General features: G+C 42.7%; 1 protein-coding gene across 6 annotated transcripts in view; it reads left to right on the top strand.

The window, feature by feature from the left end:
* The window catches only part of LOC308567131 (WASH complex subunit 2-like), a 58,711-nt gene extending 41,627 nt beyond the window's left edge, over positions 1-17,084 (top strand). The window contains exons 21-31 of one of the 6 annotated variants that reach the window (XM_081158430.1): positions 119-221; positions 5,621-5,776; positions 7,478-7,660; positions 8,858-8,986; positions 9,113-9,193; positions 9,755-9,877; positions 10,838-10,900; positions 11,245-11,457; positions 13,041-13,655; positions 14,466-14,643; positions 16,357-17,082. In XM_081158430.1, the coding sequence (XP_081014556.1) occupies positions 119-221; positions 5,621-5,776; positions 7,478-7,660; positions 8,858-8,986; positions 9,113-9,193; positions 9,755-9,877; positions 10,838-10,900; positions 11,245-11,457; positions 13,041-13,655; positions 14,466-14,643; positions 16,357-16,496 (1,984 nt within the window). In that variant the 3' untranslated portion in view covers positions 16,497-17,082. Of the gene's footprint in view, positions 1-118; positions 222-5,620; positions 5,777-7,477; positions 7,661-8,857; positions 8,987-9,112; positions 9,194-9,754; positions 9,878-10,837; positions 10,901-11,244; positions 11,458-13,040; positions 13,656-14,465; positions 14,644-16,356 lie in introns of all 6 variants that reach the window. The other 5 variants (XM_081158432.1, XM_081158433.1, XM_081158431.1 and 2 more) reach the window with 5 other exon arrangements.
* Positions 17,085-17,423: the final 339 nt, after the last annotated feature.

The following is a 17,423-nucleotide window of genomic DNA, read 5'->3' on the forward strand; positions in this document are numbered from 1 at the left end:
TCAACATGGCTCAGATATTTCAGTGGTAGGTGGGTTCCTATAGGTGTGGCCCAGAAAGGATATTGGTGTTTTTTTGTTAACATCACATTTGCCTTTTATTTGACTTTTCTTTGTATAGCCAAAAGAAGACCCAGAGAGCATCACTTCTCTTTGAAGACGACGCTGACAGTGGAAGCTCTCTGTTTGGCTCTCCTCCCACATCTCTTCCTCCTGCAGCAACGGTATTCTTAACCTCTTAGATTCGGGAAATATCCGTGAGTGATGTTACATAAATAGTGATTCTTCCTTGAGTCACTTCCTAGAACCTGACCTTGGAGGCTGAGTGTAATGGAAAACTAGTCTGCGTAGTTCTATAAAGAGGTCTTCTGGGTAATGGTATGTTACAGACAAGTGCATGTGTGCAGCCTGGAGAGAAGGACTCCTCCGTGGGGTGCAGCCCACGCAGTGTCCGGTGCAGGTCTCCGCAGTCGGGGGGCAGGGCGGGGCACTGCTGCAGTCCTGGGGGGATCGCCAGGTACAGCGCCAGCTGCACGAGTTCTGCCTTAGACCAGGCTGGTTAAGGCATGAATTTTCTCTTTTAGGAGCATGTTTTAAGTACTAACACTCTGGTCCTTGTTTATATTTAATAACCAGTCGTTAAAAAGGAAGGAAATTCTGACATGCTACAACATGTATGAATCTTGACATTATGCTGAGTGAAATAAGCTAGCCACAGAAAGACAAGCACTGTATAATTCCACTTACATGAGGTACCTGAACTAGTTGGATTTATAGAAACAGGAAGCAAGAAGTGGTGGCCAGAGGCTGGGGAGAGGGGAAAATCAGGAGTTGTTTAATGGGAACAGAGGTTTAGTTTTGTGAGATGAAAAAATTTTGAAGATTGGTTGCGTAACAGTGTGAATATTTTTAACACTACTGAATGATACACTTAGAAATGGTTAAAATGGTAAATTTTATGTTGTGTTTTTTACCACAGCTTAAAACATTTTTGTAAAGTATGTGATAAAAAAAAAGTAGCCAGTCGGTGGCCCATGGTCTAAATACCCTTCCAGTGGTTACACCTAGGTGGCATCACTCCCATAGTCACATAAGCTAAAGCATTGAGCCAGTCCTGATGTTAGCTGTGTCCAAAGGAGTGTTGAAGAGCGAGAGGAGCTGGCACTGTGATGCTGTTTGTTCAGGGAACCTAGGCACTCGGGAGTCCTGCCTGCGGCCTGTCACTCATCCCTTCCCTACAGATTCCCTAAGGACATATGTGTACACAGAACAAAGTGAGGCTGAGCAGTCTTATTGCTGCCTGTCCCAGAGGGAAATTTAGAACTTAAGCTAGATCCCATGAAGAACACCTTTGCCTGAGCTGGGTTAGCTTAAATGGCCAAGAATCAAACCGGCTTGTAGCCTGCCATGAGGGCCTTCAGCCCCAACCTCAGGCCACTCCAGTTCGGCATATTAGAGGCAGAAAGACATGCAAGACGGGGAAGGAGAGATGAGCCCCCAGCATTCCTCCTGCATGGGAGCAGCCACAGAACACAAATGGCAACTCCTGCCCCGAGATCGATGGAGAAGACTCTCCCCCTCCCACCAGCGATGGGTGGCCGAATTCCTGATACCCACACCTTCCTAGGTACACCGCTTCTCCTTGGGGTACAGAGAAGGGGGATATGGCAGCATGAGCCTGGGACTATCTGTGTTCTACAGGGTGACAGTTGGCTCTTCTTCCATACCTCTTAAGTATTTTTTGTTTAAAGTTTATTTTAAATTACACAGTCATATGTGCATCCTTTCTTAAAAAAATGTTTTAAAAATGTATAGAGACTGCAGAGTCCCCATTTCATGCGCCTCCTAGATGTAATCATTGGTAACGATGTGTTGTTGGTCTTTTCAGCCTATTTCTAAGTATGTACATCTATTTTTGAAATTAAAATCAGAGCGTGTTGTACATTTTTATGCCTTGTTTTTTGTCCTGCAGCGTATTTGTCATGCTGCTCTTTGCCATTACTGTAGAATAGTCCACCGTGTAGCTGTGCCAAGACATGTGCGACCCTTTCCCACTCATGGAGAAATCCACTGTTGTCTGCATGTTTGTCAGGGATGTTTCTTCCTGCCCTGCTGCCTCGTCACGGTTAGCCTGGACTATTGAGATAATTTCTTAACTGGCTGTTCTGTCAGTGCTCCTTGCCTTCATCCGCTCTCCTTCCCGTTGCCCTGGTTCTCTCGAACATGATGGTCCTGTCATCCCCTAGTTACAGTACCTTAGCAGAGCCTACCATGCCACCTGTAATCTCATTCAAACTGGACTCATCTTGTCCAGCCTCTCCACCATGTACTCCAGGTGACTCATCCTGCCCCAGAATACTCCAGAAGAGGTTGTTGTCTCTTGTCTGGAAATAATTCTTCATATTTTCAGACAGAATACAAATGTTAACTTGTCCTATGAAAGCTCCCAGACTAGGCACACGCCAGTTAATGACTGAAGACCTCTTTCCTAACCACCCTCCCTTTAAGTGGGGTGCACAGCTTGGAGGAGAAGCATTCAGATTGCGGAGCATGCTGTCTTCCCAGGCTCAGGCTCTGCAGTGCTTCCAAGGTGCTCACAATCCTTTCCTTGAATCACCTATACTTGCATCTCCCTAAATAGGACATCTAGTGGCTCCATGGTTAAAAGAGTAGAGAAATTGGAATGGTTTTCTTTGTAAATTATAAATAGTAATTTCTACCCTGGATAAATGAGCAATAATCTAATGACTTGGGAAAGTTCTGGAAATGTAAAACTGTAAAGCCTGTAGTGCTAGGATTGTTAAATAAGACAAAGGTCGGGTACACACCGTAAGTAGCTGAACAACTTGTACACATGATTTTTACCCTTTGTGAAATAAAATCACCTGTAGATGCAGTATATGAAAGGTATTTTTTGTTTAGAAATCTTAGAATATTTTAAAGTAAGGTAAATGTGACTGACTTGTAAACCTATCAAGAAAATTAACCTTATGACAAAGATGAGGAGACGGCTTGTCTTTAGGCAGGTTTAAAATTAGTAGTTTGGGCAGCGTTTTCCTTGGTTTAAGGCCCATAGTTATATGAAGGGGAATATGTTTCACCGTAATTCTCGTTTTTCACCCTCATCAACTTGCATCAAAGCTATATGTAGTTTTCAGTAAATCCACATTCCACAGCATTTTTCCCCTTTAATTATTTCAGTTTTGCCTTTTCTCTTCTGAAACTCATTTGTGGGTTTCCAGTCTTTTATTCAAGTCCAAATGATTATGCATTTTAAGGATCTCTTCCTAACAATAACTGAAAATCTCCTTACCCAGTTATTCCTACTTCATTCATAATTTTGTTTGTCATAGTTGTGTTCGTCTGTAGTTTCCAAATCTGTCTTCCTAATTCATTTAGGTACTGCTTCAAGCTCACTACCTCATCCCATCTAGTCCAGTAGTATGATAGTTTTTTTCTCAAGAATTTCTGATGTGACTTTCCCCAAGAATGCTGATAACTTTAGTCAAGTCACATATCCTCAGTTTCCTAGTCTCTGAAATGCCTGCCTCCCAGATAAGGGACAGATGAGAGATGGGGCAAAGTGCTTACCATCTTGTGCTGAAGCCCCACTTGATGTAAAACACTTTATGGTGGTGTGGAAATACTCTGTATGATTCTTCAAGTACTGTAAATGGACAAGCAGAAGTGTGATAGCTATTAATGCAAATTAAGAAGAAAGGAAGGGCTAGAGATATAAGTAATAACTCTTGTCAACGAAGGAACTGATCCTTACCGAAGAGAACAGGAAACCTTGAAAGAGGAGGATTTGCTGCTACAGACAGGAGCAGGCATGGCAGAGTGAAAGTTTACAGTAGGTTTAAGGAATAGTGAGGTCTCATGGGGTGCAGATGAGTGAGTGGGGGATATAGTGAGGTGTCAGTTGAGTGTCATGTTAGCATTTGCTTAATGCAAACTGCGTGTCGGGTGGGAGATGAAGTGATCTGGTGTTTTATCTTAGCAAGACAGCTCTGGAAGATGTTATAGAGCTGAAATGTAAGAGGAGGGAGGCAGAAAGGAGACTAGTAATTGTCTTGGTGGCCCAGGTAAGGATCTAAGGGATTGCAGTATCTGTGGAGTTGAGACAGGGGAGACAGGTACCTGCGATGTGGTAGTAGAAACTGAAGAGCCATGTCTACGAGTCAAGGGTAGTGTCTTTCTTCTTTTTGCTTGTGCCCCCTCCACTGTCCTGTTTTAGTGTTACTGGCATCCAGGCTCTTGGGAATTCTCCAGATGGAAATCAAGGGAATTCACCACAGAAATAGTACTCAGGAGAGGGGTATGTTAAAAAGCTCGTGCACGTGAGGGAAACAGCATCCAGTGGGAGGAAGGAAGTGCTGCTGCTGCTGAACAGAGCCTGGGGAGACGAACAGAGCCCAGGGAGCTGTTTTAAAGAAGTTGAGGCAGGAAAGGGTACATCCGAGTCATGTCTAAGTATGTAGAGGCGGGAACTCTTTGGGCCTGAGTAGTGGAACTACATGGTTCTTATTGATTCCTATGTCTCATTAGCATGTTAAATCTCCACCCAGGGGTGTGTTTTTAACATTTAAATAAAGGAGGCTGGGGCTACCTGTTTGGGAGCCCTCTTACTGCCTGGGGAGCTTTTGTCTCTCCTCTCCAATAAATGTTTGCTTTCCCTTAAAAATAAATAAATAAATAAATGAGGGAGGGTTACCTGAAGGACAGTCTTATTAGCATGAATGTGTGAGCAAAGGGAACACAATTGAAGCATACCAAGTAAATCTTGGAGGCAAGCATTGTCCTTCAGTCTAGCTGCTAATTGGCTGTAAGGAAAAGGGAAAGCATTGGGGCAGTTGATGGGTTTCTGGCTTTCTGCCAAGGCCTGTCTATCTTGCCACCTCCCTCAAGGACTGTGGTTTCTGCTTGTTCTATGCATTGCAGTGATAGCCCAACACACTTTTCTTTTATTTATTTTCTGGTCAATCCTCACCCGAGGATGTTTTTTCATTGATTTTTTTAGGGAGAGTGGAAGGCCCCCCACCCCGGGGGGGATGGGAGAGAGACAAGGGCACTGTTTTGTTTTTGTTTTTGAATGTTAACCTAAAAATAAAAAGGCCAAAGTGAGAGGTAACAAGCATTTATTTGAGATCCAAAAGAATTAGCTGTTCAGGAAGCACTGATTCAGGCAGAAGCCCAGATAGCGTTCTGACATGCTGATTAGGAGCAAGACAAGGGGTATTTATGCAAAAGGAAAGGGGAGTAGTTACATGAATAGAAAGGGAAACAGTTACATGAATAGAAGGAAGGAGTTTCTCTGGTGTTAATAAGCTAAGGAAGGAATTTTATAGATGCAGATAAGCTAAGACAGTGATGCTACTTCTAAAGAATGTTTCTAATTTTCAGTCCTAGTTGTAATTTCTGCTTTCTTGTTATCTTTGCAAATAGTTGTTTGGGATACAGTGTTGCTTTAGGCCCAGCCCAAAGGTCATTTTGCTCAGTTTTACCCCGAGGCTTGAGGAGTAAGACTGGCAAGGCAGTCCCTCTGAGATGGCAGCTGTACTCCATTTTCAAGTGGTTCCTTTGATACTTTTCATGAGGATGTCATTTACTCATCTTTTGGTAGAAAAAAGAGACGGTCCCTGAGGTACCACCTTTGCTGTTCAGCGATGAAGAAGAGAAGGCGGCACAACCTGGAGAGAAACCCTTCGACAAGGAGGTTGAGAGTGCCAGAGAGTTGTCAGAATCTGGGAGCACTCATGTGCTTGAGGAGACAGAAAAGGTGGACTTTTTTTCTTGTATATTCTGATAATGTTTGTATTGTGTCCTTGTAAAACCCACACTTGCACACACACGCTCTTACATTTTTCTACTACAGAAAATAAATGACTCATTGGTCAAAAGTTTTGAAAACCCTTGAAAAGTGTAGAGCGGAACAGCTCTGCTCCCAGCCTTCAGGACCCTTCAGCGAGGCTCTTCGTTCAGACTCTTCAGGTGCGTGTGCACCTGGGGATGTACACACAGTGATGTGCACACAGGGATGTGCACACAGGGATGTGCCCATTTCCACTGCACTGGCGTCGTTTTGTGCTAATGCCCATTTCCCTTCTCCCTCTAGTGTGGTCTTCCACATCTTTTCATGTTTTTCTCTGCATGTCTGCTCTTTCTAACTTGCTCTCTTCTCTCTTACCCCTGGTTCCCTTCCAGTCCCCTCCTGTACTTAGAGTGATTGTCTTAAGAGGATTTTAGTTTGCTCTTTTTTTCATTTAATTGGTATTGGCTATGAATTGAAATGAAATTTGTTTTTCTTCTAAAATATGAGCTTCCTTTTCCTGGATGAGCTGTCATTTCCTGCAGGAGAGGCCTGGTAGTGAGGCTGCTGGCTGCATCTGGAAATCACAGTTGCCGTCAGTCTCTGTAAACCTTCCCTTCTTTTCTGACTTTTCTTGTACCCTGTTCAGCTGCTCAGGCTCAGTCTCTCTTCCAGGGCCTGTGTGAAGACCATTGCATGCTCTTTTCCTCTTGGGGCTCCTGGGACTGCAGGGCACACATTTCATTTGTACCTGAGTTGTTGTTTAGCATGCTCTTCCTGTGATCTCAGTGTGGACCTTTCTGTGTTCCTGTAGTCCCGGAGTTACCCCAGTCACAACCTGTTCCGCACTTGCACTCTAACTGCTTGTGGTGCTGCTATCTCCCTTGCTTGAGTATAAGTTCCTTGAGTGTCTGTTTTGTTCACCATTATCCGCAGTACTTAGCATATTACCTTGCACATGGTAGTCACTTTCCAAATGACATTTCTTCAAAGAAGCACATTTTTTTTACAGCTTAACCACTTTGAAACTAAGATGCACTTCACAGTCAATGGCATGTTTAATTGGAAGTTGTTTTTTCTTTCGTGGCGGTTCATACAGTAATTATGGTTCTTACATTCAGTGGTAACTTACCTGAAATGTGGTACTTGTTGAACGAGTAGAATAAGTGCTTCTTTTTAGCATTATTTTAGAGATTCTCCTAATTGCATACAATGTAAGCCTTCTGCAGTTTAAATGTCTCATTTTGTCAGTTAGATTTCTCCCTGTGACTTGTGTATTAGGTAAATATTAGAAAGTACATGATCCACTCCCACTGATTGGTATTTGTGTTATTTGTATGACTTAGAAGTTATTTATAGCTCTTGAGCAATCTATGTGGATCAGGGTAATAACTGACCTATATCCCTTGGTAGGAATGAGGGAACCTGGTTTTAAAATGATTGGAAAAATTATCTTTGGCTATAAATTGTCTGCACAAGACTCTCCATTGGAGTAGTCAGTCAAGAATTGCCCTCAGTGTTTCATTACCTGGGAGTAGATGTGATGAGCCGCAGTGCCCTGAACCATGCAAATGTGGCAGTTCCTGGATTAGTGAGGAGCTTGGAAGGCCCCATAACAGAATTTGTCTTTCCAGGTGTTATTATTTTTTTCCTTATTATTCCCATTTTCAGGAAGCACCTTTGACTGTATCTGCTCAGGAAGCAGTCAAGCATTCTGATTTATTTCCTTCATCATCACAGCTGGACAGAGGAACCAAAAGTAGAACCAAAACTGTTCTTAGCTTATTTGATGAAGAAGAGGGTAAAGCAGAAGATCAGTACAGCATCCAGCCTCTGAAGAAAGAAGTAGGAAAGGTGAGCAGAAGTGGCAAAGGCTAGAGTCTTTTGGAGGGTAAAAGAGCCTTATTTCACGGTGTCAGTCCTGCCATGGGGGCTGCTGAAGAATTGAGGGTTCCAGTTTCTCCACATCCTCAGCAACACATTTTCTTCCAGTCTCTTGCTGTGGATGATTTTATACTGTGGTTTTTTTAAGTTACGAAAAATTTAGTCTTTTTTTTCTTTTTCTTTTTCAGTATGTCTTTATTGGTTCCAGAGAGAGAAAGAGAGAGGGAAAGAGAGAGAGAAACATCAGTGATGAGAGTCATTGATTGGCTGCCTCCTGCACGCCTCCGACTGGGGATCGAGCCCACAGCTGGGCATGTGCCCTGACCGGGAATTGAACTGCGATCTCCCAGATCATAGGTCAATGCTCAACTCTTAAGCCATGCCAGCTGGGCGAAAAATTTAGTCTGAATTTCAGTGTTACACTGGTTTTTATGTATAATCAATAATAATAATAATTATTAGGTATTTTTTTAATGTGACCCATTTTGTCAGGAGTTTTTTTCTTTTAATTTGTGAATGTGATACTAAAGAAATAGGGGAGGATTTCTTTATCCGTGTCAAGTCTGGGGCATTATAATGTCAAACCAAGTAATGTACATAGTAACTTTCAATATCAGGTATCCTGGAAAACAGAACTTGTTCTGAATCTGAAGGAGGTGGGCTAGGAGGTGGATGGGCATAAGGGAAGGCTGGCTGGTTACACCTGTGCCAGGCCTTTGGACTGAGATGCTGACAGGTTAGGGATACATGCTTGACCACTTGTGTAGTTTCTGGTATTAAGTCAGCTGCTGTCTCTTCTTCCCTTTGGGAATGAGATGGAGAGAACTAGTTTAATTTTTCTAAAATTTTTCTCATTATGGAACTCTAATAGGTTTTTTTTTAGGTAAAAAATTCAGATACTACACAAAGGTTGAAAGAGGATCTTTCCAGGTTATGTATGTGTTACCTGTATTTATATATTATCAACTAATTTTGGTAGCTGCATAGTATTCCCGTATGTGAATGTCATTCCCTTTCCGATTGGCACTTAGGCTGTGTCCAGCCTTTCGCTATTGTAAATAAAGCCACAGGAGGTATCTTCGTTGTTCCATTTTTGTAGTTGTGTGTGATTTCCTTGGAATAACTCTTAGAAGTCTAAAGACACATGAACTTCCCTCTTTTTTCCAGAGTCCCGATCCTGATGCCCGCCCCAAGAGCACAGGTGTCTTTCAGGATGAAGAGCTCCTTTTTAGTCACAAGCTCCAGAAGGACAATGACCCAGATGTTGATCTTTTCTCTGGCACCAAAAATACCAGGGTCAGTGCCAAATGGTTGTCCACATCATGGCTGGGTTATTGTATTAAATACCATCTCAGCAATTTTTCTAGCTCTTTGTAAGTTGTTTTGGTTTTAGATACTGAATTTGAGTTTCATCTGTTCTAGACGTTAGAGCCAAGTGTTGGGAGCCTTTTCGGGGATGATGAAGATGAAGACCTTTTCAGTTCTGCCAAGTCCCAGCCTTCGGTACTAGCCTTTGGTTCTCAATACTGGGGTGTGTGGGAAGGCTTCTGGGAAAAGAAGTTAATGTCTAGTTACACAATTAAAAAAATACTCAGAGAGTTGTGGGGCTTACTAGTAAATGAGTGGCAAATAGTGTGCTAACGAGTGTTTTTGTTGTCCCCATCTCATGTTTCCTGGCTAACATGAAAACATTAACTAACCAGGGTCTTCTATTACACATCTGTTTGATTTTTAAGTTTACTGAAAGGTCAGTGCATACAATACAGCACTAAATATTCACGCTTTTCAGGTACAAAGCTTTAAGTCTGAGTGTTAGCCTGTATGCGTCATTTCCCTTGTCCCAGTAGATATTATAAGTGCTCTTTTTTCTTTTTATCACAGAGAGGACTCTGAGAAAGTCAGTCTTTAGAATGCTCTTTTTGAAATGCTGCCTTTGATTTAGTTCAACCTTCATTTGAGAAATGACTTTAAAACTCAGAACCCAGATTCTTCTATTGCATTATGACTTTTCTTTAAAATGACTAAGATACCTGACAAACTTCTGGTGTCCTTTTTCGTTTGAAGGTATCAGAGAAGAAGAGGGTAGTGAAAAAAGACCACTCTGTTGGCTCTTTCAAGAACCAGAAACATCCTGAATCTACTCAAGGTAGCAAAGAAAAAAGCATATGGAAACCGGAAACCCCTCAGGTTAGAACTGATCTCTAAGGACTTGGAACTTTTGTTTGCCTCCCAGTACAGAGGAACTCCCTCAATCTGACCTGGGGTACTCAGCTTCTCTCAGTTTAGAAGGAAATAGCGCCTAGGGCTGCCTCTTTTTCTTTACTGTATTTTTTTCATCCTTACTCATCTGTCTTCTCATTCCACAGTCCAGCCCCATGAATCTACTTATTATTTTTGTAATATTTCTAAATTCTAGTCCAAGATAGAGTTAAGGTGGGGTGAAGAATCTGTTCCCCACTAGATCCCCTATTTCTCCCTTTGGACTGTCTTGAAGTAGAATTACATTTGAATAAAATATATGTTACACCCAATTTCTTGGTCCTCCTCATGTTCCCTCTTCTGAGGTCATTGCTGTTAGGTCTCTGTTCTCAGCCGTCTTCCCTATGGAGGGCCTCTTAAGAGGTCAGGACTGGACCGGATTTCTGCTTCTGGCTCACTGCTTTCCCTGGATGTCTCACTGAGGCCCCAGTGTCCTGAGCCGTGAAACAAGGACTGGGACTAGCACATCTCCAGTGACTCGTCCCAAGTCTCAGCTGCTTTTGCTCCTAGAACTAGTGCATTGGGCTGTGGGTAGATTTCTGTGTGTTTTGTAGTATTTGCTGCATGGGATAACTAACATTGTTGTTTTGCCAACTGGTCAGGTTTTGGTGCTCTGGTACACTGCAGTTTTCATGCATCTTACTCATGATCTGTCTCCCTTTGCTCCATGTGGGGCCTGACAGTCGTCCACTTACACAGTGGATGAGGGGTGTAAAGGAAATAATGTTAGTGAAACGCTGTGAGGCCAGGAGAAAGCTGAGTGCCTTTCCCATGGGAGCGTTAAGAGAGTGATAGCTCCAGCACAGATTGATTTACAGGTGTAAACGTAATCCAGGAGACACAGTTCTATTGCTCAATGGATTTTTAACTGACTGTAATTTCACACAGGACTCACCAGGTCCCGCTCCATTTAAAACCAAAGAGCCATCCCCTCGGATCTGGAAAATACAAGTAATTATAACATGTCTGGAATCTTCATCGCCTGCCCTGTGGCATCTGTACACTTCTTTGGATTTTTACTTTTGTCAGCTGCTGCCAGGTGTTTTCTCATCTCTTCCCCACTCTCCAGTTGTTGCTTCTTGTGTGCTGCATCTGTAACAGCTTTTCTTTGGCCCACTGGTGGGCACAGTTGTATAACCCTCTGTTTAATTCTAAGACTTAATGAGGAGACTCACCTGCATTTCTCCTCTTGTGTTACTCATTATATACAGAGTCTCTTGCCATGTGTCACAGTAATAGTAGTAGACTGCTGTGTTTAAGAAAATTTACAAGTAAGTTTTATTTTTCTTCTTTAGGCAAATTTAGCAATTAACCCAGCAGCCTTGCTGCCTGCAGTGGCTCCCCAGATCTCTGGAATGCATCCTGTTTTGCCAGACTCGGCCTTTCCTTCATCTGAACCTGGGAGAATCCAGAGTGTGGAAAGTAGACCCACTCTTCCTGCGAGTGGGGAGGCTGGCGTGAGTTTTGATCTTCCAGCTCAGGCCGACACCTTACACAGTGCAAACAAGGTGATGAAGCCACCTTCTCTTGCTTGCTTGCTTTTTTCTTAGCCAGGACAACTTGTATGTTTCTTTCTAGTTCATCAGTTACACACAATAGGCCAACTTTCCATTTGAAAGAGGTACCTTATCTTTCCTTCAGCCTCTGTGCCCTCCTTCCACCTCCCTAATTCTGCGTCCACTTTCTTACTACCCGCATTTACATTTACATTCTGCTCAGCAGCCGCAGTGAAATCCCATTATCTCCCTGCTGTCTTTGCACTGCCACTGGGAGGTATTCTAAACACAGAGCAGATTGTGTCCTTCCTCTGCTGGCTCCTCACTGCCCAAAGAGGACATTAGAGCTCCTGGGATTGGTATTAAAGCCTTTCCCAGTCTATGCCAACTGGAGCTTACAGTTTCCCCACCACTCACCCCACACTGTCTGCTTAAACTCCAGTCTCTTACCCTCCCTCTGGCACCCCCCACCGGCTGCTGCCATGAGCGGGGCCTGTATCCTCATTGACAGCTCTACTCAGACCTCACTGCTTCTGTCATGTTTCCCCTCCTACCCCTTGTCCTGAGCTCCCTTCTCTAGTATGGGCCACACTATTCCACAGGACTGTAGACTTATGCCGCGTGGATTGTGAACTCTGAGGTTTTGCTTTCATTTTAGTTGGTTCTCTTTTGTTCTATGTGGTCTTCTTCCTTCCCTAGAAGGTCTTAGCTGATCTCTGAGTAAGCGACAGTACCTAGGATATAACCTTGGCAGATACTTTCATTTTAGGTGTTTCCATATGTGTTTTCCTCGTGAAAAATAAAATATCCTTCCTTTTGTTACTTTTTTTAGCTTTTATTTTTGTTAAGTTTAAATGGCTACTTCAAATTATTTGGTAAATTACCTTGAAATAGGCAAACACAGTCAAGTACTTTGCCCAAAGGAGCTTATACCTTCTCAAAGCTATTTGATTGTATATTTTGGAAAATATCACAAATATTGCATTATTGCAATAACTGACTCATAATTTGAGATTATATTAAGAGTTCTGATTTCTAAGCTACATTTTTTTTTTATGTGAAGTATTTACCATTCGAATTTACTGTTTGTTGATTTGAAGAAAAGAGCACCTTAGATTACCTCTCTTTCTTAATTGTTTGATATCTCCCTGCTTCTGCAGTGTGATTTTAGGTTAGTCCCTAATAAAGGTTAGTACCAGAATTTCCCCTATTCTTTCTTGGTTTGAATTATATCCACATTTAAACTGTAGGCAGAGTAGGGACCAGGGAGGGTTATGGGACACACAACACCAACATTTCTACTGCAGGTTCTAGTGGCAGATGAAGCCTTTTGTATGAAATTGAATAAAAATTGCCCTCAAAAGACTAAAAAATGGGGAATACTAAAGGATTAAAATGACTTAGTTTTAGAGTACCAGGAGCTATCAAACTTCTAGAAATCTTAAGAAATAACCTCCTCTGTTTCTTAGATAATACCTTGATTGAGGTAGGCCAGATAACCTTGAAATATTTTGAGTTGCTGGTTATATGGTGTGTTAGCTTTGGGCACTTTTCTTTTAATCATCAGATCAACATGTGGTCTTTTGTCCTTGCAGAGCCGGGTTAAAGTGAGAGGGAAGCGCAGACCGCAGACCCGTGCAGCTAGGTTGGCTGCCCAGGAGTCCAGTGAGGCTGAGGACATGAGTGTCCCCAGAGGATCCATTGCACAATTGGCAGATGGTGCCATTTCCCCAGCTGGCTGTCAGTCACAGCCCAGGGCAGCTGGTGGAAAAGATAGCTCCGAGGAGGCAAAGGCTGCTGCCACTTTGACTTGGACAGGTGGTCTGGTGCCTGGAGCGGACAGAGGCCCCTCTGGGAAATCTCTGGGTCAGCCCCCTGGGGGTGACCTTTTTGATTCTGAAGATATCTTTTCTAAAGACACTGAAGCTCCCCCCACGGGAAGAAGAAAAGCCAAAGCAAAGGCAACAGAGAGCCCAGCTAACCCTCCAGGAGGAAGTAAGGAAAAGACCCCCATGTTTCCTGCTCTAGGTGAGGCAGGCAGTGATGACGATCTCTTTCAGTCTGTTAAACCAAAACCAGCAAAGGAAACAAGTCCCTTCCCTCTCCTGGAAGCTGAGGACTGTCTCTTCCAAGATCAAAAAGGCAAGAGGAATGAGTCCAAGTCCACTGGTCAGCAAGCTGCCATTTCAAAAGCACAAGATATTTTTGAGGTAATAGGATGTAACTGTTTTCATGCCTGGTTCTCTATGAAGGAAAATACCGGTTGGCTCATTTGAGCCATATATTACATTAGGCTCGTTTGTTGCTACCCAGTATCTACTTGCTTAGTAATTATAATTAGGTTACCTTATTAATAACTCTGAAAGTTAGGCAGAAACAGTTTTTTGTTTTGTTTCACATACATAGTAATTGCTGGCTGGCCATAATCATTGATGTAGATCTTGATTTTGAGAGTTTTTATCAGAATGTTGCTCAGTCAGCTTCCTTGGCCTGCCACTCTGTGACATGTATAAAGCAGCATTGGTGTGGTCTGAGGGTTTAACCTCCAGTTCTTGGGGAAGCAGGCCCTAGCTGATGATTGAGCACAGACTATAGGCCTCCAGTGACACTGGGCAGGTATGCGTTGAACATCTGGGTGCTGGAGACACCAGGTGAATTAGGACCAGTGCTCTGCTCCTCAGGGAGGGGATTGGGTACAGACTAAGGGCAACGGATAAATCAGTTAATGTTAAGTGTCAAAGAAAACAACCTAGGGCAGTGGTGCAGAGGGAGGAACGGGTAGGGGTGGGAGGCGCTCCTGCAGGTAGGACTGGTAGAGAAGGCCTCTCTCTAAAGCTGGCCTTTGAGCTGGGACTAGAAGAATGAGAAGTACTGGGCCAGGCAGAAATCTCGCCAAGGGGACAGGTCACGTGGCTGTTCCAGACACTGGCAGTTTGCATTTCTGCAACTTGTCAAAATAAGTGTTTTTAGTAAAAAGGTTTTGACTTAATATTGTTTTGCTTGTTTTTTACCTTAATAAGGATGATATATTTGCTACAGAAGCAGTTAAACCCTTACAAAAAACAAGAGAGAAGGAAAGAACATTTGAACCCAACTTGTTTGATGATAACATTGATATCTTTGCTGACCTAACTGTAAAACCAAAAGAAAAGTCCAAAAAGAAGGTGGAAGCTAAATCTATATTTGATGATGATATGGGTAAGTATGGTTTGACACAGAGGATATTACCATTCAGTGGCTTAGTGTTTCTCCTGATACCTTTATCTTGGCCTGCTCCTGGAAAATGTTCCCCAGTGGTTTTCCTTTGGCTTGCTGTGTAATCTGGAGTTAGGCTGAGGATGGATAAGTAGATGGACTATCATTTTGGTGAAATAGCTTTTAGGTATGATGGAAATCAAGGATTTGAAGGAGCCCAGAATTCGACCTTTAAGTATAATTTAACTTTTATCTTACTGTGCCCCCTGCCAGTTATCTCTGACAAGTCTGAACACTCTGATGTTATGAAAGGAGGATCAGAACTACCCCTCATGTCAAGTTGACAGAGGTTTCTGCCTCAGGCATGATGCAGTTGGTTAAGTCAGAGTTCTAGCTGGAGAAGGGGTGTCAGTGTTCAGAGAATAGAAGGGCAGTTCAGGAGGAGAACAGGACTAAATAGGAAAAGCAGGTTATAACTCAGACTTTACATCTCACCAAAGATCTGTGTTTGTAATATGCTCATTTTCACTCCATGGTGTAACAGCTCCATTAATGGGCAAGCCAAATGCCTCATAACCCTAAATGTAGGGCTTCTGAAATGACTTGTGTGTTGGTAGAACTTGGGCTGAGGCCAGATGTATATTTTCTGCTCCCTTCCCTCTCTCTCCCAGGTCGAAACCTGGGGTTAACTGGTAGAAAGCTGGTGTGCTCTGTCTGCATCTGCTTCCCACTACATGGGGTGCAGAGAGACTTTCTTTATTACAAAAGAAGTAATATATACCTGTTATGATAGGTTAATACCATTCAGAAAATGTAAAATGTGGAAAACAAACCCTAGAGGTAACAATTATTGAGAGTTAGGTTGTATTCTTTCAGGTATGCTGATCTTGTTACAGGTTTATATACTTACTTTTTCCAAAATAAGATTGTACTTTACCTATTCTGCTGTTCCTTTTAGTCACTTAAATGTCGCCTTATGTCAGTAGGGATCTGCTCCCCTGTTTTCAGTGGGTGTGTGGTACTGCTTTGTGTTTAGCCTCTAGCCTTTGAGGGTGACCTAGATTGTTTCTCACTTTTCTCTGTGACAGGTAATGCCATGGTATTTAACATTTGTGTGTGCATATCTATATTTACTCATGATAAAATCTCTGTAAGATAGAATCCTACCAGTAACATTACTGGGTTAGTAAAGTTACTGAGTAAGATGAGTCATGAAACACTAGAGTTAGTGAAACACTAAACACGATGTAGTCAAAAAGATTTAGGATTGAGATGCTTCAGATAGATGCATTTATTCTGAAGAAGGGTGACTTCTATGTTGGATTTCCTTTTGCTTATTTTTATTGCCCTTTCCTTTTAAAATCCAGTGGGGAAAGAATGTTGAAATAAGTATAATGCCCCAGATAGTAAAGTCAGGGGCTGGATCGGAGCTGCAGCTCCTCTTCCCTTTTCCTCTCCCACATGTGCACACACATACCATCATAGCTGAGAAAATGGTCTTCAGAGAGAACCTGTGACTTGTATGTGATCATAAAACTTAATTAGTAGCAGAGCCAGGATCAGAATCTAAGAGGCTTGGCTCTGTCTTAGTGTTTTTTGGTACCCCATTCTGTTACCAGACTTGAGTCTTTGGGGGTTTGTGTAGATGTATCTTACAGCTGTTTTGCTTGCTTGTATGTTGGCCTATTTAGCAACTCTTTTTCTTTCTTTTTAAAGATGATATCTTCTCCTCTGGTATCCAGGCTAAGACAACCAAACCAAAAAGTCGATCTTCACAGGCAGCACCTGAACCAAGAAATGAACAGAAGGTGGCCAACATATTTGATGATCCTTTGAATGCCTTTGGAGGCCAGTAGAGCATACAGGGTATCGCATCTCACTCCTCAGCTGCGTCCTTGAGTTAATAATGCTGTCTTATCTGTTCACTGTCTTAACTGAATTATAAGAAGCAAATACTGAAACAGCGCACTCACTTCTTTCCAAATGCACTTTGTATTTTTCTGCACTGGTTTTAATCATGCTTACTACTGCAAAACAAAAATAAATGTTTCACAGTGTATTTTTTTTAAACTTTTAATTTCATTAGCCTTGGTAGAGCCACATCATTATTTAGGGTGTATTAGGGAAGAAACTTATTTGTGCCTTTCATGGGTGGGCAAGGAATCCCAGAGGTGGCAAGCAAATGCCAGACTGATGACCAGGAGGCTTCCTTATTTATGGACGGGAGCCGCATCTTAGAGCCTGGGCAGATGATAGAGGAAGAGGCCGAGAGATTACCTACTTCACGAGTCTTTGCAATAGGAGAGAAGGTTTCCTCTGATTCCACTGAGGTTTCTTTTAATATCTCTACAGGTCCGCTAAGGGAAGCTTTGACAAACTATGGCCCTTCACTATGTTTTTGAAAATAAAGTTTTATTGGAACACAACCATACCCATTTATTTACATATTGTCTGTGGCTGTTTTACCCTACCTGTAATGCCAGAATTGAGTAGTGACAAAGGCTGGATGGCCAACAAAGCCTAGAATACTGGCTATCTGGTCCTTTACAGAAATACTTTGCTGATCCTTGCTCTCAGACATCCATTTCCATTCCTTGGAGCTTTGCATTTTGTAAAAGATGCAGAATGAACCCAGGTAATTGCAGGGGGAGTACGGAGGCTGGAGATGTCAGCCTCTAGAGCGGCGCAGTTCCTTGGAGCTCTGCACTTGCGGAGTGTTCTGTGGCCGGCGCCCATTGCGGCAGCTACTGGCCACGCGGAGGGCTGCCCGCCCCGCCTGTGTT

This window comes from Miniopterus schreibersii (genome assembly GCF_964146895.1).
Source record: "Miniopterus schreibersii genome assembly, chromosome: 14".
Taxonomy (NCBI): Eukaryota; Metazoa; Chordata; class Mammalia; order Chiroptera; family Miniopteridae; genus Miniopterus; species Miniopterus schreibersii.